General features: G+C 38.5%; 1 protein-coding gene across 2 annotated transcripts in view; it reads left to right on the forward strand.

The window, feature by feature from the left end:
- The window catches only part of ERP44 (endoplasmic reticulum protein 44), a 130,519-nt gene extending 109,372 nt beyond the window's left edge, over positions 1-21,147 (forward strand). For both annotated transcript variants that reach the window (XM_072604581.1, XM_072604588.1), the window contains exons 11-12: positions 17,510-17,612; positions 19,731-21,147. In XM_072604581.1, coding sequence (XP_072460682.1) covers positions 17,510-17,612; positions 19,731-19,832 — 205 coding nt within the window. In that variant the 3' untranslated portion in view covers positions 19,833-21,147. The remainder of the gene's footprint in view (positions 1-17,509; positions 17,613-19,730) is intronic.
- Positions 21,148-23,942: the final 2,795 nt, after the last annotated feature.

Genomic DNA, 23,942 nt, shown 5'->3' on the forward strand with positions numbered 1-23,942 from the left:
ATGAGGAACTGAGACAAGTAGAATTAAGTGACTTGTCTAGGGTCATATAGCTAATAAGAGTCTAAGGCCAGATTTGAACTCAGGAAGATGAATCTTCCTGACTCCAGGCCTGGCACTCTATCCACTGTGCCTTCCACTACCCATATTTCTAGATCTTTCTCTCCCCTCACTTTTCTTCTGAATCAGGTAGATTTCTCCTTTTCCTCCCCTTTCGCTGGTCCTGTATAGTTAAGTTTTTTGTTTTTTCTTTCATTTTTTGTGCCCCTTTTGAAAAAGGATTGCTTTTGGTCTCTTCATTATCCATGGATGGATCAAATGAAATAACATGTTAAAGTGCTTTGTAAACTTGAAAGTGCTGTATAAATAATAGCTTCTATTATTGGTATTTTCTCTCGTTAACTTACTAGAGGTTTAATTATCATCATTACTCTATAGGTGACACTTAAATCTGTATAACACCCTACTCTCTCTCCCCTGTGCTTCCATCCTGCATCACCAGTTGCCTGTTAGACATTTTTAAGTGTGTTGTCCAAGGAACATCTCAAATTCAACATGTTCAGAATTGGAACTCATCTTTTCCTCAGAATCTACTCCTCTTCTAAACTTTCCTCTTTAGCTGCTTTTCATACTTCGGGGGGTTTTGGCTCCTTAGCTAATATATGATTTTTTAAAGTGTTGATAGATTCGTTTTTAATGATAGAAGTGGTGGCACAGCAGTAAAAGCTATGAAAGTACATGAGCACATCATTGTTTGGCAACGTCATTGGTATTCCCATTTTTTGGAAAGAGTTACGTGATTCCTCTTGTTAAGAAAGGTGGAGTCGGACCTGCGTCAGAGAGGAAGTTCATTGCTAGTAATGAAAATACCACTGAAAGTGTTGGAATCAGTAATTATGGATCTTTTCCAGACACTGCTTTTCAGTTTTTCTGAGAAGCTGGAATTTCAGGCATTTCCCTTATATATCCATTTCGTTGTTCATTATATTAGTGGTAAGCAAGCTTTCTGTTTCATGTGTGATTTATCTTGTTTTTTCAGTGTGTTAGACTTCTTGCAGGCACATAAATAACCAGAAATTTTCCACATCTTTTCCTCTCTTAGGGAATCTCCTTTAATTTCTTTGTTTCTCAGTCCTCTTTAGAAAACATTTTGATTGATGTTGAATATTTATTTTGTTCCTTACATTGCTTTGACTCCTTGCATTGTGTTAACTTTTTGGCTTTTGCTTTTTTTTTTTAAAGATTTTATTTTATTTTTTTATTTGCATTAATCAATTTATTTATTTTAGTCTTCAACATTTATTTCCATAAGATTTTGAGTTCCAAATTTTCTCCCCATCTCTCCCCTCCCCCGCCCCAAGATGGCATGCGTTCTGATACCCCTCTTACACCTATCTGCCTTCCTCTCTATCACTCCTCCCTCCTATCTCGCTCCCTCCTTACTTGTAGGGCAAGGGTAGATGTTTATACCCCATTGGCCTGTACATCTTATTTCCCAGTTGCATGTAAAAACAAATTTTAACATTTCTTTTTAAAACTTTGAGTTCCAAATTCTCTCCCTTCTCTCCCCCTCCCCACCCTCATTGAGAAGGTAAGCAATTCAGTATAAGTTATATGTGTGTAGTTATGCAAAACACTTCCATAATAGTCATGTTGGGAAAAACTATAATAATATTTCCCTCCATCCTATCCTACCCCCTATTTATTCTATTCTTTCCTTTGACCCTATCCCTTTTCAAAAGTATCTGCTTCCGACTACCCCCCCCCCCCCATGTGCCCTCCCTTCTATCATCCTCCCCGCAATCCTTTTCCTCCTGCTTTCCTATAGGGTAAGATACCCAACTGAGTGTTTATGTTATTCCCTTCTTAAGCCAAATCTGAAGAGATTAAAGTTCACTCATTCCCTCTTATCTCCTCCCTCCATTGTAAAAGCTTTTTCTTGCCTCTTTTATAGGAGATAATTTAGCCCATTCTATCTCTCCCTTTCTCCTCCCAATATATTTCTTTCTCACCCCTTAATTTTATTTTTTAGATATCATCCCATCATATTCAGTTCACCCTGCTTATCTGTGTGTGTATGTCTATGTCTGTCTATCTAGATACATATCTAGATATATATCTAGATAGATATTCGTTCCAACTACCCTAATTCTGAGAAAGGTCTCATGAGTTACAAATATCATCTTTCCATTTAGGAATATAAACAGTTCAACTTTAATAAGTCCCTTATGATTTCTCTTTCCCATTTACTTTTTCATGCTTCTCTTGATTCTTATATTTGAAAGTCAAATTTTCTATTCAGCTCTGGCATTTTCACCAAGAAAGGTTGAAAATCCTCTGTTTCATTGAATGACCATTTTTTTCCCCCTGAAGTATACTCAGTTTTTCTGGGTAGGTTATTCATGGTTTTAATCCTAGCTCCTTTGACCTCTTGAATATCATAATCCAAGCCCTTTGATCCTTTAATGTAGAAACTGCTAGATCATGGGTTATCCTGATTGTGTTTCCACAATATTTGAATTGTTTCTTTCTGGCTGCTTGAAATATTTTCTCCTTGACCTGGGAACTCTGAAATTTGGCTACAATATTCCTAGGAGTTTTTATTTAGGGATCTCTTTCAAGAGACAATCAGTGGATTCTTTCCATTTCTATTTTACCCACTGGTTCTAGAATATCAGGGCAGTTTTCCTTGATAATTTCTTGAAAGATGATATCTAGGCCCTTTTTTTGATCATGGCTTACAGCTAGTTCAATAATTTTTAAATTATCTCCCCAGATCTATTTTCCAGATCACTGGCTTTTCCAGTGAGATATTTCACATTGTCTTCTGTTTTTTCATTCTTTTGGTTCTGTTTTATAATCTCTTGATTTCTCATAAAGTCATTAGATTCCATTTTCTCCATTCTAATTTTGAAGGAATTGTTTTCTTCCATGAGTTTTTGGACCTCCTTTTCCACTTGGCCAATTCTGCTTTTTAAGGCATTCTTCTCATTGGCTTTTTTGACCTCTTTTGCCATTTGGGTTAGTCTATTTTTTATTGGTGTCTTAAGATGTTATTTTCTTCAGTTTTTTGGGAGGGGTCTCCTTTAGCAAGCTGTTGACTCATTTTTTATTATTTTCTTGGATCACTCTCATTTTTCTTTCTAATTTTTCTTCTATGTCTCTTATTTGATTTTCAAATTCCTCTTTGAACTCTCCCATGGCCTGAGACAAATTGATATTCCTCTTGGAGGCTTTTGATGTAGGAGCTTTGACTTTGTTGTCTTCTGCTGGTTGTATGTTTTGATCTTCTTTGTCACCAAAGTAAGATTCTATAGTCTGAGTTTTTTTATGCTGTTTCATTTTCCCAGCCAAGTACCTGACTTTCTAACACTTTTTTAAGGTAGGACTCTGCTTCCAGTGTATACGATGCACTGTCCCAAGTTTCAGGGGTTTTGTGTAGCTGTTTTTAAGAGGTGTTTCTAGGGGGTCTATAAATTTCCAGTTCTTCCAAGGTGGTGTGATCAAAGGACAGGTTCTTACTCCCCCCTGGCCTGTACTCTGGTCTGTGAGGGACCACAAGCACTCTTTTCTGCCTTGGAACTGTGGGGAGGATTTTATTCCTCCACTGCAGCCACAAGCTCTGCCACACTTGCAACTCCTCCTAGCCCCAGGACCACCACCCAGGACTGCAACCCAGATCCAAGCAAGGGCAAAGCAGGAGAATCCTGCCAGCAAAGAGATCTCTGCAATACTCTTCTGATCAGCCATTCAATCCCCGTATTGTCTGTGGGCCAGGAGCTCCAGAAGCATCAGCTGCTCATGCTATTGCTACCTCTGCCACCCTGGGGCTATGGCCAGAGTGCACTCTTCTCTCACTTAGGTCTGACAGAATATTCCCACTGACTTTCTATACTGTCTTTGGCATTTGTGAGCTGAAAAGTCTGGAAACTGCCACAGCGGCCAGTGATTCAGTCCTGTGAGGCCTGCTCTAGAGCAGCCCTGTCTATGCTGGCATGGCCCATGTTGAACTGTGCTCCGCTCTTAGCCCAGTGTGATAGAACCTTTCTGTCAACCTTCCAGGCTGTCTTGGGCTGGAGATGTGTTTTACTCTTATCATTTTGTGGGTTCTGGAGCTGTAGAATTTGTTGAGAGACATTTTTTCTAAGTATTTGGAGAGGTTTAAGGGAGAGCTCAAGCAAATCTTGCTTTTACTCCACCTTCTGGGGTTTGCTTTTAATTGCTGATTAAGGGCATCAGGAATTTCTGTCATATTTTTGTTATATGCATTCAATTATGCATATTTCTTTTTTATTGTTTTTGATCAATTGCATGATGTTCAGGTATTCTACTATGCATTTAACTAGATATTGAATATTCTAATATTTTTCTATAGGTCTTTTAATAGTTTTCTCAAGCCACATTTGCCATGGTGGCATTAACACTTCCTTTCTTCCTATGGTTTTTTCTGTGTCAAAAAGATGCAGCATGTTCTCTTTTGTTCAGGCTTGAAATATTTTTGAACTCTGTCAGATAATATAGGAAAATGTGTTTATTCTTGATGGCCCTAGCAAATATGTTTTTTAAAATTACTGTTTTGGTATAGTTAGTCTTTTAATTGATTCCATGCCATCATATTCAAAATGGACTTTTTGGAATTCCATTCTACATGTGCTCATTTTTAATATTATTGATGGCGATTTGTCCAAGATTACACCAATATTTAAATGGAAGTACTAGAGGCCATACTTGGTTACCCAGCTCTGGGCCCAGTGCTGTTTCCATTTTACCAGACATAGGTCTTGCTCTCATTTTATTGTTTTGCATTTGAAAGACTGCTGTGGACTAAAAGCCAGTTTTCCTAGGACCCATTTCATGTTATAGACATATTACTGTGGACTGCCTTACTCAGATTTTTAAGAAAGCCACAAGATGGCAATATCATGCCATAGAATGTTAGCATTAGAAGATGCCCCAGTCATCATCTGGGCAAAAGCATATGTTTTATAGAAGAAGAAACTAAGACCCAGTTAGAGAAAATGACTTGCTCAGGACCACTCGGTGAAGATACACTGGCAAAAAAGATGGTTCTTTAATTCCTCGGTAGCATAGTTTCCTTTGTATACTCTCTCATAAAATAAGCTTTTCTTTGCTAAAATTGAAATATAATCTTTCCATATGACCCCATTTGAAAATTAAATGCTTTTATGACTTGAAAATTATGGGAATGGATATTTTCAAATTTTCCAGTGCTTCTTAACATCCAATGAAAATTTTTTTCTAGGTTCTTTTTTCCCAGTTATGTATGTCTTCAGTTAGAGGGTTATAGATTTTAAAAGGTGGAAGAAGTTCTTTATTTGATATTTTTATCTGTTCTGTAAGGGTCATTTTTGCACCTGCTAGACACTCTCCATACCTACAGTTATACCTACAATGATTTAAATATTACAAACAGTGGTACTTTGTTTCAAATTTCTTTGTTTCTTGGACACTTGAGCTACAATTTTGGCAAAGTCTGAATCCATGTCTTGGCCTCCCACTTTCTTTAGACATTAATTTATCACATATGCAAAAATGCTCCTGAATAGATGGAAACTAAAGACTGAAAAGCATGCACGACATGTAATTAGTACTTCAAAAAGATATCAAAATTCTTGATAAAGGGTGGGTGGTTATTGAGTTATTTGGGGGCAGCTAGGTGGCGCAGTGGATAGAACACCAGTGCAGGAGTCAGGAGGACCTGAGTTCAAATCTCACCTCAGACACTTGACACTCACTAGCTGTGTGTCTTTGGGCAAGTCACTTAACTCCAGTTGCCTCATCCTAGGTCATCTCCGGTCATCCTGATGAATATCTGGTCACTGGCCTCAGATGACTCTGGAGGAGAAGTGAGGCTAGTGACCTGCACAGCCCTCCCTCACTCAAAACAAAGTCAAGTACAAGTCATGTCATTATTTCTCTGATGGCATGGTCTTCAGCAACAAAGGATGAACACACAACACACATTTGGGGGGAGTAGAAGGGGAAGAATATTGAGTGGAAACTTGTTGACTGAACCCTAGAATTCTGAATTATAAATCTTTGGAAAGATTCTCAATCTAACCTAGGGAGTTTCTTGTCTACTTCAGCCTAGTTGCCTTTCCTTTGGGATACTGTACCAAGTTTTCATAGTTCATTCATGTCATGCCATATTTCTGCTCAGAAATCTTCACTGACCCCCTCTTGCCTACTTCATAAAGTTTAAACTCCTTTCCTTGGTTTAAGGTCTCCCATAATATGTTGAGTCCCTCCCTTTCTGGCCTTATCTTGCTCATGTTATTCCCTGCCATATATTGTGTTCTCTCTAAACTGGACTAATCCCAGTCCCAATTTTGTGCCTCCACACTTCTGATCATGTTATGTTTTCTCTGCCTAATATGTCTTCCCTTTACAGGCAGCCTGTTGAATTCTTGCCAAACACAAGTACTTTGTTTTGCACCTCTCAGTTGTACTGATATGGTACCTGGAATATAGGCACTTAATGATTGATACTTATGTATTACATGACTGTTAATACATATTAATACAGATGCGTGTGGATTTTCATTACCTATATGTACATTAATTTGACTAGTGAGTTGCCTTCCTTAAACTTTGGATCTTTCCAAGCGCCCAGCACAGTAAGCTGCTTACTCGAGGCACTTAATAAATTTAAAATTGGCCCCAGTGGCTCTACACACACATAATCACAATGCAGAACGCATCCAGAAACAAACTTTGGGTGTTAATGGCATGATAAACTGAAGTTTCAGTGTATCCCATTAAGATTAAATAAAGAGTGGAATAAAATTTTCTATTAGAAAACCTGACTTTGAGAAGAAAAGTAAGATGTGAAGTTGATCTCAGAATCCAAAGCCAACAGAGGCAGACAGACAGTTGTGTTAATTAATAGATTTTACTCTGAACATGAAACTTAGTTCAGTTTGTAGACAAATAAAAAACCTTTTTGGTAATACTGAACCTTGATAGAAGGTGATAGGAGGGCAATGATAAATGTATTTTCTTTTTCTTTTTCGTTTTTTTTATTTAACTTTTAACATTCATTTTAACAAAATTTTGGGTTCCAAATTTTCTCCCCTTTCGCGCCCCCCTCCCCAAAACACCAAGCATTCTAATTGCCCCTATCACCAATCTGCTCTGTCTTCTATCATCCCTCTCTGCCCTTGTCTCCATCTTCTCTTTTGTCCTGTAGGGCCAGATAACTTTCTATACCCCTTTACCTGTATTTCTTATCTCCTAGTGGCAAGAACAGTACTCAACAGTTATTCCTAAAACTTTGAGTTCCAACTTCTTTACCTCCCTCCCTCCCCACCCCTTCCCTTTGGAAGGCAGGCAATTCAATATAGGCCAAATCTGTGTAGTTTTGCAAATGACTTCCATAATAGTCGTGTTGTATAAGACTAACTATATTTCCCTCCATCCTATCCTGCCCCCCATTACTTCTATTCTCTCTTTTGATCCTGTCCCTCCCCATGAGTGTTGACCTCAAATTGCTCCCTCCTCCCCATGCCCTCCCTTCCATCCTCCCCCCCACTCTGCTTATCCTCTTATCCCCCACTTTCCTGTATTGTAAGATAGGTTTTCATACCAAAATGAGTGTGCATTTTATTCCTTCCTCTAGTGGAATGTGATGAGAGTAAACTTCATGTTTTTCTCTCACCTCCCCTCTTTTTCCCTCCCCTAATAAGTCTTTTGCTTGCCTCTTTTATGAGATAATTTGCCCCATTCCATTTCTCCCTTTCTCCTCCCAATATATTTCTCTCTCACTGCTTGATTTCATTTTTTTAAGATATGATCCCATCCTCTTCAATTCACTCTGTGCACTCTGTCTCTGTGTATGTGTGTGTAATCCCACCCAGTACCCAGATACTAAAAAGTTTCAAGAGTTACAAATATTGTCTTTCCATGTAGGAATGTAAACAGTTCAACTTTAGTAAGTCCTTTATGACTTCTCTTTGCTCTTCACCTTTTCATGCTTCTCTTCATTCTTGTGTTTGTAAGTCAAATTTTCTTTTCAGCTCTGGTCTTTTCATCAAGAATGCTTGAAAGTCCTCTGTTTCATTGAAAGACCATTTTTTCCCCTGAAGTATTATACTCAGTTTTGCTGGGTAGGTGATTCTTGGTTTTAGTCCTAGTTCCTTTGACTTCTGGAATATCACATTCCACACCCTTCAATCCCTTAATGTAGAAGCTGCTAGATCTTGTGTTATCCTGATTGTATTTCCACAATACTTGAATTGTTTCTTTCTAGCTGCTTGCAATATTTTCTCCTTGACCAGGGAGCTCTGGAATTTGGCCACAATGTTCCTAAGAGTGTCTCTTTTTGGATCTCTTTCAGGAGGTGATCGGTGGATTCTTTCAATATTTATTTTGCCCCCTGGTTCTAGAATCTGAGGGCAGTTTTCCTTGATAATTTCATGAAAGATGATGTTTAGGCTCCTTTTTTTGATCATGGCTTTCAGGTAGTCTCATAATTTTCAAATTGTCTCTCCTGGATCTATTCTTCAGGTCAGTTGTTTTTCCAGTGAGATATTTCACATTACCTTCCATTTTTTCATTCTTTTGATTTTGTTTTGTGATTTCTTGGTTTCTCATAAAGTCATTAACCTCCATCTGTTCCATTCTAATTTTGAAAGAACTATTTTCTTCAGTGAGCTTTTGAACCTCCTTTTCCATTTGGCTAATTCTGCTTTTGAAAGCATTCTTCTCCTCATTGGTTTTTTGAACCTCTTTTGCCAATTGAGTTAGCCTATTTTTCAAGGTGTTATTTTCTTCAGCATTTTTTTGGGTCTCCTTTAGCAGGGTGCTGACCTGCTGTTCATGCTTTGACTGCATATCTCTCATTTCTCTTCCCAGCTTTTCCTCCACCACTCTAACTTGATTTTCAAAATCCTTTTTGAGCTCTTCCATGGCCTGAGCCCATTGAGTGGGCTGGGATACAGAAGCTTTGACTTCTGTGTCTTTCCCTGATGGTAAGCATTGTTCTTCCTCATCAGAAAAGAAGGGAGGAAATGCCTGTTCACCAAGAAAGTAACCTTCTATAGTCTTATTTCTTTTCCCTTTTCTGGGCATTTTCCCAGCCAGTGACTTGCCTTCTGAATATTCTCTTCACACCCACTGGGCCTCCTGATCCTCCCAGCAAGAGCTTGGGGTCTGAGATTCAAATGCTGCTTCCCAGCCTCAGGGCTTTGGGCGGGGGGCGGGGGCAGAGCTGCTAGTCAGTGTGAGATTAAGTTTAGGTGCTCAGGTTGGGGCAGGGGTGCCTCACGGGCTCAGTTCCCTCAGGGGGTTTATGCAGAGACCTTCAACAATGGATCCAGGCTCCTGCCTGCTTGGGGAGCCCTGGTCTGCTCCCGCCTCCGCTGTTGCCACCCGAGGGGGCCTGAGTTATGGGGGCACCCCACTCCCCTCTTGACCCGCCAAAGAGACCCTCTCACCGACACCCATCACCTGTGGGTGGAGGGACCCGCGCGGCTGCTGGAGATTCCGTCCCCAAAGCCTGCTCGCATCTGCTCCTCTCGGCACCACACGGCCGAGGCAGGGCTGGGCTGGGCTCGACTCCACGTCTGCAGTGTGATGGACCTTTTGCAAGAGGTTTGCAGGGCTCTCTGGAACAGAAATCTCCTCTGCTCCACCATTCTGTGGCCTCTGCTGCTCCAGAATTCGCCGGGAGTTCTTTTTTTACAGATGTTCTGTGGGCTGTGGGTTCGGAGCTATGTGTATGTGCGTCTTTCTACTCTGCCATCTTGGCTCCTGATAAATGTATTTTCTACCTTATGAACCTTAGAAAAGATAAAGGACTCAAACATGCTGGAAAAGAAATAAACTTTTTCCCCCAGAGTGACCCATAATGGCCTCAGTTCTAAGCCAGAGTTGCTTTCCAAAAGAGGGCCGCTGTTACACCTATTCATTGTTTGCCCATTATTATCTAGGAAATCTTTTAACCCAGATGAAGAAAAAGAATATGTTTTTCAAAGTATATTTCAGTGAATTTTCTTTGACTTTCTGCCATCTTTTGATCTGATCAGCTAAGACACTGAAATATTGAACTGTCTACCCAACCTACTTCCCAAATAACACTAATAAACGCTCCATTTTTGAGTGGATGAAAAGATCTCTGACAAAGTGGATAGTTGTAAACATATTGAAGTTAAAGCATGCAACTTTTCTTTCTTTTAATAAATGGTAAATTTAAAAGTTTAAAAATACACTTTTTTGGCAATAAAATAAAAAGGATACCAGACATTTAGTTTTTCTAATGGAAATTTATATCAGCATGAGGTATGAGCATATTTCAAGTAGTAATTGATTTACTTACAGTTTAAAGGATGACTAATTTAACTGTTCTAATGAAGTTGCACAACTGGAAAGTATTCTGAAATTTCTCAAAATACCCATTACATTTCTGTGGACAATATCTTTATCATTTCCATAATTTTGGATGAGAAATATTTATATCTGTAAGACATTCTTAGAGCGTAGTTTGGAGGCTACTTATGCCCCAGAGGCTGGTCCAGAAAGCAAGGATAGGACATAATAATGGCAAGTTAATGTTGCTAGCCAGCACAGGTTGAAAAAAGAGAAAGAAGGGGAACACTGTTTATGCTTAGTAACTTTATTGCTGGTGCTGTTTAACCTTCATTTTCAAAGAGGACCAGTGATATCACGGGTGATGGATTGACTTGTGTGTGAATTGGATTAAAGTGAGCCAGGATTACCTGAAGTCCTCAACCTCACTCTCTCTTCTTAGTTGTCAAAGTCCAGTGGCCGGACAAAAGTCAGGATGACTAGTGATGGTACGGGATGTAGTGGCATCTTTGATGCCTGACCAAGCTGTAAGCGTTGCACAGCTCTTCATCTGCCCATTCTCCCAAAGAAAGTCTTCACTTACTTGGAGTAGACTTTCACTGATAGGTTTGAGGACTGTCAGTCACTTTCAGCCTGATTTAGCCTCTGTTGAGGCTCCATTCCTCTGTTTACTATAGCAGTGCAGGGTGGATGAGACATGGATTTTGTGAGTATTTGTTCCAATGAAATGATGCTTTTACCGAAAAGCTTGAAGAAAACTAAAATAAAATAACTTAAAACTCAAACTTTCAATGTAATTATAAGATATGGAGGGAGAGTTTAGAAAGCAGCTAACTGAGAGCTCAGATGGCTCAGGGGATGGTGTAACTTCATATTGATGCAGCGTTCACCCAGTAGGATACAAATCTTTACAATGTTCAGCATAGATAACATTAGATTCGTATCTGTTTGATCAAGATTATTTACCACCATTGTAAGATAAGCTTTGAACTGAGCTAAAATTGTGAGTAAATTAAAAGAAAAGCTTATGGAAACAGTCCAATAGAGAAAGTTGGAGTGGAGAGGAAAAATGAGCTATTTACATCAGGAAAAGTATGCTTTTAATGGAGGAAAAAATGTTTTAATCCTCATTATGTGTATATTCACTTTCATCTTTATAGCAAGTAAACTTACTAATGGATCCTAGTTTTGTATTATTTCCAACCATGTGTTAAAATGTAAGGTTCATTCTTAGCTTCCAGGCCAAAGAGCCATTCACAGCGTGAGGACCCCTTGTATTAGATAAATGATCTTTCGGACCTTTCCCCGTAAGTGTTAATTAAGATTTGTACTTTCTCTTTTATCTTTCCCTTTCTCATATTTTTTTCTATCTTACCCTAAAGTGAGATATGCATTTACATTTCCTTCCTGCCCTAGAAAACCATTAAACATTGAAGAATATTAATCTTAGAGCGAGCTCACCTAGCATAATGCTTCTTCTTCTTTAGTAAAGAAACTGAGTCCCGGAAAGTTGAAGTGACTTACCAAGGGTCACAGTGAGTTATTGACACAGCCAGGACTGTTTAGACATTTATTAGCTCTATGACTCTGGGCAAGTCACTTAAACCTTTTTCTCTTCCTCAGCTATAAAACGGGGATAATAACAGTACCTGCCTCCCAAGGTTGTTGTGAGGATTAAATGATATAATATTTGTAAAGCACTTCGCAAACCTTAAATTGCTATATAAATTCTACTATTTAGTCAAACCTGTATTGGAACAAGAGTTCTTTAAAAAACTGCCTGGCAAGTTTTCATCTGGCCGCGACTTGACAAATTTGAATGAGTGGGAATCTGCTACCTCTCCAGGCAACCTATTCAACTTTTGGATTGCTCCAAATTTTAGAAAGTTTTTTCTTTTATCAGGACTGATTTGTCTCTTTGCAACTTTCATCCATAGCTCCTAGCTTTGCTGTCCTCAAAAGAAAAAGTCTTCTCTCGCTTCTTTGTGACATTGAACCATCAGATACTTGAAGGTGACATTCCCAGTTCTTTCAAGTAATCTTCATAATGAATTAAAAACATTTGTAAACCATTTACTATGTGCTTAGCATTATGCTAAGCATTGAGAATAAAAATAGCAAAGTGTGATAGTCCGTACCCTCAAGGATCTATATTCTAGTAAGGAAGACAGCACATACAGGGTAATGGTGACCAAGGAAGAGAGTTATAGTCTGAGATAGAGGTGTCTGATGTGCAGTGACATTAAACCAGATTGAAATGTAATTGGGAAATTTGTATATAACAAAATAAAAATACAATAGAACATAGATAACATTGATACGTGTTTTCTAAATCAATATGCAATCCACAGGGATCCTTATGTATGGTATAGTGGCTCATCACTGGCATGGAGGAGTCCTGGTTGTGGTTTGTCCTTTCTTCTTGAAGAAGACCATGACATTGGGAAGATGATGTCATGACTTGCAAGTGAATTGGATTTAAGTGAAGGAGGGCTTATAAGGTCTCCAGCCTCACTTTCCCCTCCAAAGACATCTGGGTCCAGTGGCAAGATCAGGATGACTGGAGATGGCCCAGCCTTGGAGGAGTTACAAAGATGGCAAATAGAACAGTAGGTGCCATGGTAGGCAGGACAAAAAAAATGACTGAAGTCAAAATGGGAATGTGTGGTCCCAGGAAGTAGAGTACGGAAACATATCTAGCTTGAGGAACTGTTGGGCCCTTTACCCTCCTGACTGTCCTCCCTCTGGAAACAACGTAGCTTTTCAGAAGCTTTCCTAAAACATGGTACCCAGAAATGAACACAGTACTCCGTATGTGGCGTGACCAGTAGGACTGTCAGATTTCTTATTCCTGGAAATGATGACTCTTCATACAGTCTAAGATCATGTAGCTTTTTTGGGTTGCCATAATAGGCTGTTGACGGAGCCTGTTATCCACTAAAACCCCACAGTCGTTTTCACATGAACTGTCCTTTAGTGATGTCTTCCTTATCTTGTATTTATGAAGTTGCCTTTTTGTACTCAGGAGTAAGGCCTTCTGTTTTGTCGTTGCTGGTCATTCATTTTTCAGTCATGTCTGACTCTTCATGAACCCATTTGGAGTTTTCTTTGCAAAAATACTGGAGCCATTTCCTTGTCCAGCTCATTTTGTAGATGAGGAAATTAAGGCAAATGAGGGTAAGGGACTTGCCCAGGGTCACACAGCTTATAAATGTCTGAGGACAGATTGGATATCAGGAAGATGAGTCTTCCTGATTCCAGGCCCAGCACTCTATCCAATGTGCCACCTCATTGTATCGCCAAGGCAATATTCCCAGCACTGGTGGTGACTATGAATATGCCTGCCTTGGTCTTAATTGCAAAATATAAAAGACTCTTCATATAGGAAGCAGAAGAAAAGCATTTATTTAAACACCAGAAAGCCAAATCCATCATGGTGACTAAGAAGTTAATAAACATGATCCCAGCAAGGGGCAGAGCCATTCTCACACCTCCCCTCCCTCAGCCAGGGCCTTCTCACCCTCACCTGTCACAATGTGTCAGCTGGCCTGTGTTCTTTCCCCCCTGACCTGACCCCACTCACTCACTTCCTCCCCATTCTGCCCCACCCTTCCTGTTCTGCCCCTTCAGCAAGCTCCTCCTACCACATGTGACCCAGACTTCCAGGTGATTTAAGCAGATCATATGGGCCTATTAATGAGAAAGATCCTTTCATTTAAATTACTGTTACACCCATTGATCTTTAAAGCCTTGCATTTAGCACCATTAAATTTCATCTGATGATGAGCCCGTGTTCTAGCTCAGTGGTGTCAGAGTCAGATGGACACAGGGTTACCGAACTGTACGTAAGAATCTCGGAGACTGTACGTTGACTTGAAAAAATCATAGTAAAGGGATCTGTGTTCTGTTGTAGTCATTTGGTTAACTATTTCCCATTTACATTTTAGTCTGGTTCAGCCTGTGCTTGGGAGCACAGGGTTATGCATTTGTCACTTATCTTCTAGCTTGTCAGTCTTTTTGTATCTGGGTTCTGCTATCAAGTGTGTGAACTCTCCTTTCCAGTTTTGTGTCATCTGCAAATTTGTTAAGTATGCCCATGAGGGCATTAAATCCATATAATAAGGATGGGTGGAGTTATGATAGATGACTAGAGACCCTTGTAAAACATAGGACCAAGGAAGGATGCCTAGAACAAAATACCAAAAACTTCTTTTGAAATTAGCATTAGCTTATTAATGACTATTCTTTGGGTCTGGACATTTAACCATTCTGAATCCTCCTAATTATATTGTTGTGTAACTTAACATCTCTTTTTCTTCCCCCCACTTAATAGTATCTTATATTTTCCAGTTACATGTAAAGACAGTTTTTGGCATTCACTTTAATAAGATTTTGAATTCTAAATTTTTCTCCTCCCCAAGACAGCAAGCAGTTTGATATAGTTATATATGTATAATCATGTTAAACATATTTTTACATTGGTTGTTCATCTTCAAAGAGGACCAAAATGACATCACCATGTTAGAGTGAAGTTTCAGTGTGTCCGACTATGACTGATCAGACCAATACGAGCTCAGAATGGTCCACCACAGGTTGGGCGCAGGTAGTCCATGTGAATATTTGGGGTGGATACTCCAAATCTGGGCATGCTGTGTTTCCTGCGCATTTTACATTAGTCATGTTGTGAAAGAAGAATCAGAACAAAAGAAAAAAACCATGAGAAAGAAAAAAACAAAAAAAGTGAAAACAGTCTGCTTTGATCTGCATTCAGACTTCATAGTTCTTTCTCTGGATGTGGATAGCATTTTTATCATGAGTCTTTTAGAATTGTATTGCTGAGAAGAGCTAAGTCTGTTGGTCATCAAACAATGTTGCTGTTACTGTGTACCATGTTCTCCTGGTTCTGCTCACTTCACTCAGCATCAGTTCATGTAAGTCTTTCCAGATTTTTCTGAAATCTGCCTGCTTATCATTTCTTATAGAACAGTAGTATTATACCACACTTTGTTCAGCCATTTCTCAACTGATGGGCATCTTCTCAATTTCCCATTCTTTACCACCCCAAAAAGAACTGCTATAAATATTTTTGTACGTGTGAATCCTTTTCCCTTTCTTATGATCTCCTAAACGTCTCCCTTTTTCTTAAGAATTCAGTGACAGACTTTTAAAAATTTCATTTAAAATCCAAGTAATGTATATAGTAATCCTCTTCAGTAGAATAACTGTCAAAAAAAAAAAAAACGGATTAGACAAGCATGACCTGTTTTTAATGAAGCCACATTGGCTCTTTATGTTTACTTCTTCCTTTTCCTGATGTTTACTCAGCATCTCTTGAATTTAACAACTTCAGAAACATTTATCAAACTCCTGGGACAGGCAGCGTAGAGTAGTAGAGAGTGTATTAGATTTGGAGTCAGGAAAACATGGGTTCATATTCCACTTGAAAATGACTGACTTTATTAAAATTTATTTAAAATATCTCTTTAAGCCTGTTTCCTCATCTGTAAATGGAAGGAATTAGACTCATGAACTCTAAGGTTCCTTCTACCTCTAGATATAAAATCTTATGTATGAGGCACAATGGAAATCAAACTCAGTGACAACATTTACACTCTTCTCTTTTTTTGGATATCATGACATTATTTACTCTTCTTTAATCCTTTGGTACCTCTTGTTCTTCAAAATTTTTTCAGAAAATGGGAATGAAGTTCTGTTTCTGGTTACTTCTGCTTTTCAAGTATGTGTGCTGGTCCTTCGCTGCCAAAGAAGACCATGCCATCAGAGAAATAATGACATGACTTGCACTTGACTTTGTTTTGAGTGAGGGAGGGCTGTGCAGGTCACCAGCCTCACTTCTCCTCCAGAGCCATCTGATTCCAGTGACCAGATATTCATCAGGATGACTAGAGATGACCCAGGATGAAGCAGTTGGGGTTAAGTGACTTGCCCAAGGTCACAGAGCTAGTGAGTGTCAAGTGCCTGAGGTGAGATTTGAACTCAGGTCCTCCTGACTTGTGCACTGGTGCTCTATCCACTGCACCACCTAGCTGCCCCCACTCTTCAAGTACAGCTAAGCCTCTAATGAGGGGCATTTAGGTGGTACAATGGATAGAGTAATGGGCCTGAAATCAGGAAGACTTATTTTCCTGAGTTCCAGTCTGGCCTCAGACACTTGTGTGACCCTAGAGAAATCTCTTAACCTCGTTAGCCTCAATTTCTCCCTCCAGAAGATGAGCTAGAAAAGGAAATGGCAAACCACTCCAGTATGTCTGCTAAGAACACCCCGGAATGGGATCATGAAGAGTCAGACATGACTGAAAATAACTGTACAATAAGAAAACCTCTAATGAATTTCCTACTTTATCTTAGGCATCAGGAGTACCCTATTTGCCACTTTTGTTCTCTCCTTTGCCTCCAGAGATCATTCTCCTTGGCAGAGAAAACAGAAGCATTGTAAGAGTTGAGAAGCTTCACTGATTTTTCAAATTATAATTATAGATGGTGCTTTATTAATTATTACATTATTAATTTGTTACTTTGAAGGTTTGATCATTCATAAATTGCTAGTTGCTAAGCAAAAGCAGCTCATTTGGGTATGAGCCAATCTTTAGACCTTACAAGAACAGCTAACAGTAGTTTTCATCTTAAGCATTATAGAACCCTTGAGATTCATGGATAGAATTGATATTTTAGCACTTTGCTATAGGGGACAGTAGATGATGTCAGATTAAATTTAAATTGATCTCTTGGTGTTTATCTCTGGTCCCTGTGCAATTACTTCAGCGCTGGAGAACCTTTCAAAGGCATCCTGTCAATACAGCTACCTGACAGTCATTTGTATTTGTAAACTGTGCATTTGGCACCTGCTGTTCTCTGTTGCTCTGTGGCTAGTGGGGAGTCAGAATGGGTACACAGTGAAGTTATTGGTTAGTACAGCTCAGTGGGAGTTATTGAAGGAGAGAAACAACGCTTGCATGCCCTTAGGAGAGGATAAGAGAGAAAAAGAAAGTGGTAACATTAATGTCTGCTTTCTTTTCTTTAGCTACCAGAAAATAACTAATGACTGGAGAAGCCAGCCAGCTCTGTCCATGACATTAAATTGTTTTTAACAATCCCTAGTTGTTGTTTTTACTTCAAAAACATTTTAATAATCTAAGCTGAATTTATTTGGCTTTTTTGATTCCAGGATTCCAAACAAGCTTAAGCAGTTTGTATTAGACTTGCATTCAGGAAAATTGCACAGAGAATTTCATCATGGTCCTGACCCCACTGATGTTGCCCCCGGACAGGTAGGAGTTTGCATGTTCTTTCAATAGTATATTTTTGTCCCTAGTAGTGGAAAGAGAGGCTCTTCTTCTCTTGCATTGATTTAATCAGTTTCTGTTGTAGAAGGAAATATTGTTAAGCAATTTTGAAGCAATGGCCAGAATGAAAATAAACAACATCAAAAGACTGTTGGGGTCTTTTTCATATTGAGACAGATGCTTTCCAAATTTTTCATTTCTTTATTGGGTAAAGTGAAAGTTTCTCTGAATCCTCTAATGATGAAAACTAGGAGTTTTAAAGATATTAAGTTAACTGCTTCTTTTAGCAATAGGGTATTCTGCATAGGAAAGCTAAAATTATGTGGACAAAGTATTAAATAGTATCTGCCTAGATTGGCATAAGATGCCAGCATTTAGAACAGAAAGATCAGTGAGTTTAGTGGATTCTCTTGTTTGTTTACCACCTGTGGTTTTGTTAATTTTGCTGACCTCATCAATAAAATATTTCTTAGAGTTTATGATGAGTGCAGTTTTGTGTAGATTTAGTTTTTGAAATGCCCCATTTGGGGGGCATAGATATCATTACCTTTCTGAATACTCAGTAGGCAATAAGTAATCTATATTATAGATTTGTTTCATTTTGCTTGTTTTTGTTTTTGAGACTGATTCTCCCTATTTCACGCTGGAGAGGATGGCAGCAGCCCCTCTTGGGCCTGATCCCAATACTAAACTGCGCAGAAACTTTAGCCTGTTTCTTTTTTTTTCTCTGATTTGAGCTCATTTGCCCCCTTCCTTAGGCAGCCTGGTAGCTCTCCATTTCCTGGGGCTTACCGTATTTGTACTAGACATAATATGGATACGCAAACAGCTTTAGTCCTACTGCAGCTCAGAACTGCCAAATTCAAGCAATCCGCTAACCTCATTCTCCTCTAGTAGTGCTGATTACAGGTGTGTACCACCATGCCTATCCTATTATGTTTTTTATTTAAAAGTTTTTAGCTTCTTTATTTCCTTAAAATGTGTTTTTGTAATTCATGTAATTTCTGTTCATTTTTTTCCTACCTTAACCAACATCCCTTCTTTTTACATGGCTGTGCCTTAAATCACCTTTTATTTTAGGATATTCTAATTTTTGCCTCCCTTTGTGCCTTAATAAAAAAAACCAAACCTATAAACCTATGCTTCTTTTCATTGAACTTCTTTATTTAGTGGTTAAATTCTTTTCAGTGACAGGAGCTCTCATTAGAGCACTTTAGAGTTCCTTTTTTCGTTGAAAATTTGAATTCAGAAATTTTCTTTTATAATTTGGAAACTATAGAAGCTGAACAGACAGCTTTGAGGAAGCACTCTAAGATATTTTTTCCCTAAATATAAAATACAATTAGTGTTTTCCAAGGCTTGGACAAACTTATATACATTGTAGCAGACCAATTAATATTGTCACCTGAGCTTGGTAAAGCTCCACATCTGTTTCATTGAGTTAATGAGATGGGGAAGTTGAGCACAACAAGAACAACCCAGAGGGATGGACTCAACGGCACGGACATGGCGGACTGCGGTTGTATTAGAACTCCTTCGCTTCTTCTCGACAGTGTGAAAGACAGGGTTTTTTCTTAACCACTGGTGTACATTGCAGAATATTATTAAGGTCATTTGTAAATGTTGAAATATGTTATTTTTCCTCTTTATCTCACTAAGTTTTAGGCTATTGCACCAGTTAAGTAGCTTGTGCAGAAAAGCTGCTCTATAAATAGGAAATTGTGTAAATGAGGCCAGAACTGTATAGCCTCCATAGAGCACATTAAGAAAAGGCCTAGGTTGTCTGGCTCTTAGGGCATTCTCTCCACCCAGCAGAAACGCGTCATGTCACCTAACGTGTCACCAGAAAAACAGATCCTTTGTATAGTAATTGAGACTGGGAGAGGCTGTATTTTTTTCAAAATCATTTGAAATAAGGAAAGCAGCCTCTAAGTCCTCTCCTTTGGAAAATGGAATCAATGGCTGTCCCCCCAAATAAAGTACTTATCTTTAGTCCATAAACCATCAAGTATTTATTGAGCTTCAACTATCCATCTTAACTCTGTGCTCAAGTTATAACATAACCTCAGAGCTGAAATATATTATCTTTTTTATCTTTTACAGCACATTCAAGATGTAGCAAGCAGTCCACCAGAGAGTTCCTTTCAAAAACTAGCACCCAGCGAATATAGATATACCTTATTGAGGGATCGAGATGAGCTTTAAAAACTTGAACAAAAAATTGCAAGCCTTTCAAACAACAGCATCAACTTATGTGGTGGAAATAGTAAACCTATATTTTCATAATTCTATGTGTATTTTTATTTTAAATAAACTAAAAGAAAGGTTTGGGTTTTTAATTCCCCTGACTCAAATTATATGGTTCGGTGGGTCATCCAGTATAACTTCTTTTTTAAAGTCCTATTAATATTTAATAAGAAAAATGCATCAGAGGCCCATCTTCGCTTTGGATCTAACCCCAACCTCCAAAACGTTCCTAAATCCAGTGGAAGGTAATATTGCCAGAGACAATATGTTGTTAACTTGCCCTGCTCCATTAAATAAGAATTGGGATGTTTTCTGTGTAACCTGGTAGTCTGTACTCTCTTGTCCCCCTTCCTTTCCATAGGAACGGTTCCGTTGGTACTTTCCTTGTCACATTTCTCACAACAAAGAGGGTATATATTCTGGATACTTGGGAGGGGAATAAATTAAAGTTTTACAGAACTTTGTGTTGTGTTACTGATTCGTGGGATAATGCTTGTGAAAATTTGATTATAGTCTTTTGGGATCTTTGACATGTAACCTAAACCTGTTACTGAAGAAGCCAGAAAGCCTCAAGTCAAAAATTTGGCCTGACATTCTCTGAGTTTAAAAAGAGAAAGAAAAGGGAAAAAATGCTGTTAAGCTTATAAATGTTTACATAATAATGGCTAAGGGAGGTGTTTCAAACTATTAAGAGTAATTTATTCATAAATTTGGAAAAAAATTCTAATTCAAATGAATACCAGTGTTTCTAATAGATAAAATACAACCAGTAAAGGCTGTTCAGTTTCTTGTGCGTCCATTTAGAATAGATCTTCCCTTTAGCAGATTTTCATTTTATGGCGATCTAAGGTAGTGCTAAACCACAACCTCAGATTATGACCTAAGCTCATCTTACAAGTTGTCCCTCCACCAATCCCAGCGACCCACTACTTTTTGGGGTTTCCCACTGACTTGAGTGGGTCACTGACATGGCTGCTACTCAAGCACTCTGCCCACTGGATTTCTGATGCAGGATGTAGAGGAAGCAGCACAAGAGAGACCAAAGCCAACAGAGGGGTACTTGGCTGGCTTGGGCTGGCACTGTACGGACCAGGGGTCTTTTTATACTTTTTATACTAATACATACAAGTCAACCCCAATTTAGGGGAAGGACGTTTTTGTTTTTTTGTTTCGTTTTTTAATTTAAAAGGTTGACTTATGTGCCGTTATATAGAGTATGTAATGATACCTGTAACACCTACCAGTTCTTTAAAAATAAAAAAAAATCTTCATATTTCTGCTGGATATTTAATTATTTTGTTCTTCAGAAAAGGAACCAGCTTAGTCAATTCTGGATATATTTTAGATAGATAGATAAAGCAATTTCTTACCCAATTAAGGAATATTTAAATATCTTTAATGGGAACAGTCTGTATTTGAACACTTACAGTGATGGGAAGATTACATCCCTACAAAACAGTCCATTCTGGTTTTGGATGGTTCAGTTATTATGAAGTCCTTCCTTATTTTAAACCAAAATCTACCCTCATATAGCTTCCATATATCGATATGGAAGTCTCAGTCTCTGGAGCTTTTTCCCAAATAACATCTTCAAATATCTTCAACTATCTACCATGTACTCTGTCTCTACTTCAGCTAATGGCTTTCAGTTACTTCAGTGCTCCCTCAGTTGATGTTCTGGCAGTCCTACTGGCTCTTCTTCATTTTGTCAGTGATGCTGCATGGACACAGTACACACATGGGTTTGACCAGAATAGAATACAGTAGTGTCATCACATTATATTTCTGTTAATGTGAACTAAGGCTTATTAGATTTTTTTTTTGTTGTCACATATGAATATAGATTTAAAACTAGGTGAGATGTTAGAGATTATCTAATCCAATCCTCTTCTTATTGATGAAAACGAGGCCCAGAAAAGTTAAATGACTACTCAAGGTCACATCGTAGAGCCAAGATTCAAACCCACCTCCTCTGACTGTAAATCTGTTGCTTTTTCCATTGCATCATGCATCTTCCTCATCATTTTAAACTTTCAGTTTACTAAAATCACCAAGCTTTCCCTCCCCCCATACTTACACATTTGATTTTTGAACCTAAATACAGAACTTTACATTTATAAAATTATTTGTTTTAATATTCGGCCTGTTGTTACAGTCTTTTAATATTTGATACCGATTCTATACAGTATATTAGCTATTCCCTCTCAGCCTTACATCATTTATGAATTTGATGAGCATTCCAAATATACGTTTAAACCATTAAGAAAGGCGTTGATCAGAACAAATCAGGAGGACCTATGGCATCCTACCAGAAGCCTCTTTTGGTTGACACCAAATTCATCTTATATATACTCTCATTCAGTCCACAGATCTCTATTTTGTGTTTGTTTAGAGATTTTGCAAGAAAAGTTTTCAAATTCTCATCTGAAATCTAGACACCACATCCCTTGCTCTGCTAATTTAGTAAAATTAAGAAAAAAAGGAAATGGCCTGTGAACCACATTTAGTATAGTTATTGTAGTGAGTCTGAGTGTCATGTCTGAGGAGCAAACTATAATGCCTCCACAAGAATAAAATCAGAAATTCAGTGATCACTTTATAAATGACAAAACAGGCCCCAAAGATTCTGGTTTGCTCAGCGTCACTCAAGTGATTAGTGACAGGCTAGGTCTTTTGACTTCTGGATCAATTTTGTTTTTTCTATGCCAGGCATTTTATGTCTAGGGTTGAGGAAGCCTTGTCAGAAAGAACAGTTGATACATCTGGGGATGTTTAGCCTTGAAAGGAGAACACTTAAGAGACACAATCACTGTCTTTAAAAATTTGAAATGTTGTGGAAGATGTGGAGGTTTATTTTGTATTGCCCCACAGCAGAGAAATAGGATCAACAAAAAAAAAATTCCTAGGAAAAAGAAGGCATTTTTCATCTGAATGTCAGTAAGAATTTTCCAACATTTAGAGTTGTCTAACAAATGGTGAAAGATTATGAACGATATCTCATTCCAAAATAGCAAAAAAAAATAGTTGCAGAGAGGTGGGCATAAGACTCAACTGAGCCAAATCACAGGAGAATCTGTAAATGAAACTGGGAAAACAAGTCATCAAATCAGATCTGCCAAAATTTCTATGGCAAAAAATTAATGTAACTGTCACATTCGAACTGTCCCATCTCAGTGCTAGATATAGTAGGTGAGGATGTGGTGGCACTTTGAAAAGCAGGAAGAATGGTTGGACTGGAACAAATATATAATAATAGAAATTAATGCTGAGATAGGTGCAGTGGCACACACCTGTATTCTCTGCTGCTGGGGAGGCTGCGGCTGAGGGATCTCCTGAACTGAGGAGTTCTGAGTTGCAGTAGGCTAAGGCCAATTTTGTCTCCACTAAGATGATATTAACCTATGAAGACCCTAGGTGGAATGGAGGCTTCCTAAGGAGGAGCAAACCCACAGAAATGAGGAGGGGTGAGCTTGTGAGTAGTCCCTGTACTTTCAGCTGGGCAAGATGGGGAGTTTAAAAAAGAAAAGAAGAAAATCCCTGCAGGGGAAAACAAAATCTTAAAGGTACTTAGGGATCAATTCAAAGAGTGAAAAATTCAAAGGACTTGAAAAGATTGTGGACAGTACTATGATATTAAAAAAAAAAGGCAACTTGAGAAGACTTTAACAACTAGTAAAATGCCTATTTTTTAAAATTTATTTCTTTGACATTCATTTTAACAAAATTTTGGGTTCCAAATTTTGTCTCCATTTGTCCCCTCCCCCCCCAAACACCAAGCATTCTAATTGCCCCTATCACTAATCTGCTCTCTCTTCTATCATCCCTCTCTGCCCTTGTCTCCATCTTCTCTTTTGTCCTGTAGGGCCAGATAACTTTCTATACCCCTTTACCTGTATTTCTTATTTCCTAGTGGCAAGAACAGTACTCGACAGTTGTTCCTAACACTTTGAGTTCCAACTTCTTTACCTCCCTCCCTCCCCACCCCTTCCCTTTGGAAGGCAAGCAATTCAATTAAGGCCAAATCTGTGTAGTTTTGCAAATGACTTCCATAATAGTTGTGTTGTATAA

This window comes from Notamacropus eugenii, chromosome 1 (assembly GCF_028372415.1).
Source record: "Notamacropus eugenii isolate mMacEug1 chromosome 1, mMacEug1.pri_v2, whole genome shotgun sequence".
Lineage (NCBI taxonomy): Eukaryota > Metazoa > Chordata > Mammalia > Diprotodontia > Macropodidae > Notamacropus > Notamacropus eugenii.